The following is a 4796-nucleotide window of genomic DNA, read 5'->3' as shown; positions in this document are numbered from 1 at the left end:
AGCTCCTGGTTGAGCTGTTGTTCAGTATCTTAGCTGTAGAGGGCAGTGTCACTGGCCCTCATATGTGGGATCCAAACCGGGGTCCTCTGGCGTCCCAAGCCAGCTCTTAACCAATGCGCCACTCGGCCGGCCCAAAACATAATATATTTTTAATCAGCAAATGGAGCTGTTTTTTCAAGTCTCTATTGGGTTTTTTTTTTTTTCCTGATTTCCTCATAGTCCAGTTTTTAACTAGGATTTGTCTTAAATAGTTTTTTATTTTTAAATTTTTTTTTTAAGGTGTAAAAGTGTAAAGAAGAAAACAACAATCCATCAGTTTTATCACTTGGATAACCCATTTTAATATTAACAAAAATAAAATAGTTATACACATACAGATATGTTAAAAAGTTATATACACTTGTTAAAAATCAAAACAGAATAAAAACAGTTCAAAACTGAAAACAAAACAGCATAAAAAGGTATAAAATGAATATGTATACCTCAGTTGTTGTACATTTAATGAAAGGTAATAATTTCTTCTGTATTCTTCCAGAGGAAAAAAATGTTTATGCATATATCATCAATAAAAACTTTTACAGGAAAGAATCATGCTACACATACTATTTTGCTTTTTTTTTTTTTTTTTAAAGATTTTTTTTGGGGAATTGGGGGAGGGGAACAGCACTGGGGAATTGGGGAAGGGGAACAGACAAGTTGCTGTGTTTTTGCTCCTCAGTCTAGCCGTGGAGGATGTTACCTCACGGGCTCATTTGGTATTATCATTGACCTCTTCCCTGGTGAGGCAGATCAGTCGCTGGCCTCTGGATGGCTGCTCATGGCAGCTCTTGGCAGCTCACACCGGCTGTTGGCTGCTCACGCTGACCGCCAGCCACACACGGTAGCCCATGGCAGCCCACTGCAGCAGGGGCTGCAGCCTATGCCGTCACCTGCGACCCACGGCAGCCCAGCTCCAGGTCAAGGAGCTGTTGTTCACCATCTTAGCTGTAGAGGGTGNACGCCGTCGCCGGCGACTCATGGCAGCCCAGCTCCAGGTTGAGCTGTTGTTCAGCATCTCAGCTGCGGAGGGCAGTGTCACTGGCCCTCATATGTGGGATCCGAACCGGGGCCCTCTGGCATCCCAAGTGAGTTCTTAACCATCGCGCCACTCGGCCGGCCCCCAAGCCAGTTCTTAACCATCGCACCACTCGGCCGGCCCGCATTTTATTATTTTTGATCTTATTAGAAATTGAATTTTTTAAATTCCATTTTTGAATTGTTTATTGCTAGTCGATAGCAATACAAGTGATTTTTGTATGTATTGACCTTGTATCCTGCAATATTGCTGACTTCGTTCATTAGTTATAATAATAGTTTTTGTATATTTCTTAAATTTTTTTAAAATACAAGATCATGTAAATGATAATAGTTTTACTTCTTCCTTTCCGATTTGGATGTCTTGTATTTCTTTTTAAATAATTGATGTGCCTAGAATCTCCAGTATAATGTTCAGGGAAATGATGAAAACAGGAATTCTTGTCTTGTTCCTGTCGTAAGGAGAAAGCATTCAATCTTTTTCCTTTAAATATGATATTAGCTGTGGGTTTTTTGGAGGTGTCCTTTATCAGGTTGAGGCTTTGGTGTTTAAAAATATTTTAGATATATTATAATATGTACTCAAAACCAATTATCGGGCCGGCCGAGTGGCGTGTTGGTTAAGAACTGGCTTGGGATGCCAGAGGGCCCTGGTTCGGATCCCACATATGAGGGCCAGTGACACTGTCCTCTACAGCTAGGATGCTGAACAGCAGCTCAACCTGGAGCTGAGCTGCCGTGGGTCACTGGCGATGGCGTAGGCTGCAGTACCCTGCTGCAGTGGGCTGCCATAAGCTACCATGTGTAGCTGGCAGACAGCGTGAGCGGCCAGCAGCCACTGTGAGTGGCCGTCCAGAAGCCGGCGACTGATCTGCCTCGCCCGGGAAGAGCGCAATGATGGTGCTGGCTTGGGCCAGTGAAGCAACATCCTCCACAGCTAGACTGAAGAACAAAACAACAGCAACTTGTCTGTTCCCCTCCCTCAATTCTCCAATAAAATCTTAAAGAAAAACAAAACAGCAACTTGTCTGTTCCCCTCCCCCAATTCTCCAATAAAATCTTTAAGAAAAACAAAACAAAAAAACCCAATAAGTGAATGTTTAAGGAGCTAGGGTAAGTTATTTTTCCTGTTGAAATTTTATTAAAGAGATTTATATATTTCCTCTGTAGGAAAATATGTACATTTTAATGAGTAGTGGAAACGTTCAGAAATCCAGCTTTACTTCTGTTAGATGGTTATCTTTTTCTTTTATATGACTAAATTACAAATAGCACCTAGAAAACATACTTTGAGTAAATTATTTGTCTTTGTATTTCAGACAAAAGGATGCCACGGAGAAAGAAGAAAATTAAAGAAGCCTCTGAAGTGCAGAACCTGGAGAAGAAAGATACAGAAACTACCAGTCTTGTCAATGTGAAGAGTAAGCGTAAACTTGAGGATGCTTTCATTGTGATATCTGATAGTGATGGAGAGGTCAGTATTCTGAAGAGTGGAGTTCTAGGTCTCAAACTAGGCCTTCTTATCCAAGACTGGTTTGTTTTGCCACTAAACCTCAATGCCAGCTTGCCAGACCGTGCAGATTTTACTCAGCTTCATTTTGATTTATAAATGGAATTAAGAATTACTTAGAAGAAAGTAATCATACTGTTTGGCTGAGGATGGATCATAGATCCTTAGTTTTGTAATATATTAAGCCAAGATGATATTTTAAAACTATTTGAATAATCTACATCAAATGTAAATCTTAATTGTTGTATGTCTAGAAAGTGAGAAAAAGAGAATGTAAATGCTCTTTAAGTCTCTAGATATACTCTATCTAGTGTGGTAGTAACTAGCCACCTGTAGCTATTTAAATTTAAATTAATTAAAGTTTAATAAAGGTGAAAATAAGTTCCTCTGTTGTACTAGTCACATTGCAAGTGATCAAAGACACATGAGTCTATTGTCTGTTGCATTAGACAGTACTATAGAATATTTCCCTTATTTTACAAACCTTTTTTACTCCCATCGCTCTACCCTCCTCCCCTTTGGCAAACATCAGAATGTTCTCTATAACTATGGGTCTATTTTGTTTTGTTTATTTATTTACTTTTTTATATTGCACATATAAGTGAAATCATATGGTATTTTTCTCTGACTTATTTCACTTAGCACAATACCCTCTCGGTCCATCCATGTTGTTGCAAATGGCAAGATTTCATTCTTTTTTAATTGCTGATTAATATTCCATTGTATGTATATTACCACATCTTCTTTATCCGTTCATTTATTGATTGTAGAAAGCTGTATTTGACAGTGCTCTCTAGATCTTAATGTCTCTCTTTTGTTTCCTATTTCCATTTGTTTATTGGAGATTTCCATCTTCCTGTAGGTCATATACAGTAAGGTAGTGAACTAAGTCACTGTTTTTTCCTCCCACTTTTCTTTCTTCTTTTTTATCTCGTTTGATGGTAGAATTACTCATTTACCTCAAGTTATAAAGCTCAGAATAATCTTTAACTCTTTCCTCTTTCTCATCTTTTATACCTAATCATTTACCATATCCTTTAGTTTTTACTTCTTTTTTATTATTGGGGAATTGGGGGAGGGGAACAGGCAGGTTGCTGTCCTTTTGTTCTTTAGTCTAGCTGTGGAGGAAGGCGCTTCACTGGCCCATGTTGGTGTTATCATTGCGCTCTTCCCGGGGGAGACAATCACTTGCCGAGCATTGGACAGTGGATCACAGCAGCTCACGAAAGCTCACACCCGCTGCCGGCCAGCACCACCGCAGCCCACACCATTGCCGGTGACTCACGGCAGCCCAGCTCCAGGTCGAGCTGTTGTTCACCATCTTAGCTGTAGAGGGTGCAGCATCACTGGCCGTCATGTGGAATCCCAACTGGGGCTTCACTGCTCAGAGCTGGTGTCCCAAGCCAACTCCTAACCAATGCGCCATTTGGCCGGCCCCTAGATTTTACTTCTTAAACGACACCACACAGATCTATTCTTCCTCTTTCATTTCCACTTCTTCCCTTAACCATCTGTTATTTTAGTTCTTGCAGTAGACTCTGAACTTGCTTCTCTGCCTTCAGTTTTTTCTCTCTGCATTTCACTTAGCTTACCCTAATTTTCTTGTAAAAATTCAGATTTTAGATTTTTTAAAAAAATATTTTATTGGGGAATTGGGGAAGGGGAACAGACAAATTGCTGTCCTTTTGTTATTCAGTCTAATTGTGGAGGACGTTGCTTCACTGGTCCATGTTGGTATTGTGATCATTGCTCTCTTCCAGGTGAGGCAGATCGGTCGCCAGCCTCTGGATGGCTGCTCATGGCAGCTCTTGGCAGCTCACACGGGCTGCGGCCGCTCACGCTGGCTGCCAGCCATTGACGCTAGCTTATGGCAGCCCACTGCAGCAGGGGCTGCAGCCTAGGCCGTCACCGGCGACTCATGGCAGCCCAACTCCAGGTCGAGGTGTTGTTCACCACCTTAGCTGTAGAGGGCGCAGTGTCACTGGCCCTCATGTGGGGTCCAAACAGGTCCTGCTGCTCAGAGCTGGTGTCCTAAGCCAGCTCTTAACCAAGAAGCCACTCGGCCGGCCCAGATTTTAGATCTTTGTACTTAATTACTTAAAAAAAAAATCTATGACTCCATGATCCTTACAAGATCAGTTTAGAATTTTAATATGGTATACTCTGCTGGAACCATCACAATCTAGTCTAATCTCATTTATATTCTTTTTGG

The 4796-nt window shown here is 41.2% G+C and overlaps 1 protein-coding gene across 2 annotated transcripts in view; it reads left to right on the top strand.

Moving 5' to 3' along the window:
• UIMC1 (ubiquitin interaction motif containing 1) overlaps positions 1–4796 on the top strand; it is a 103590-nt gene that overhangs the window by 14849 nt on the left and 83945 nt on the right. For both annotated transcript variants that reach the window (XM_019655637.1, XM_019655638.1), the window contains exon 2: positions 2394–2548. In XM_019655637.1, coding sequence (XP_019511182.1) covers positions 2402–2548 — 147 coding nt within the window. In that variant the 5' untranslated portion in view covers positions 2394–2401. The remainder of the gene's footprint in view (positions 1–2393; positions 2549–4796) is intronic.

Source organism: Hipposideros armiger, unplaced genomic scaffold (assembly GCF_001890085.2).
Source record: "Hipposideros armiger isolate ML-2016 unplaced genomic scaffold, ASM189008v1 scaffold_242, whole genome shotgun sequence".
NCBI lineage: Eukaryota > Metazoa > Chordata > Mammalia > Chiroptera > Hipposideridae > Hipposideros > Hipposideros armiger.
Note: the sequence above shows the minus strand (reverse complement) of the source record. Positions and strands in the feature narration are given on the sequence as shown.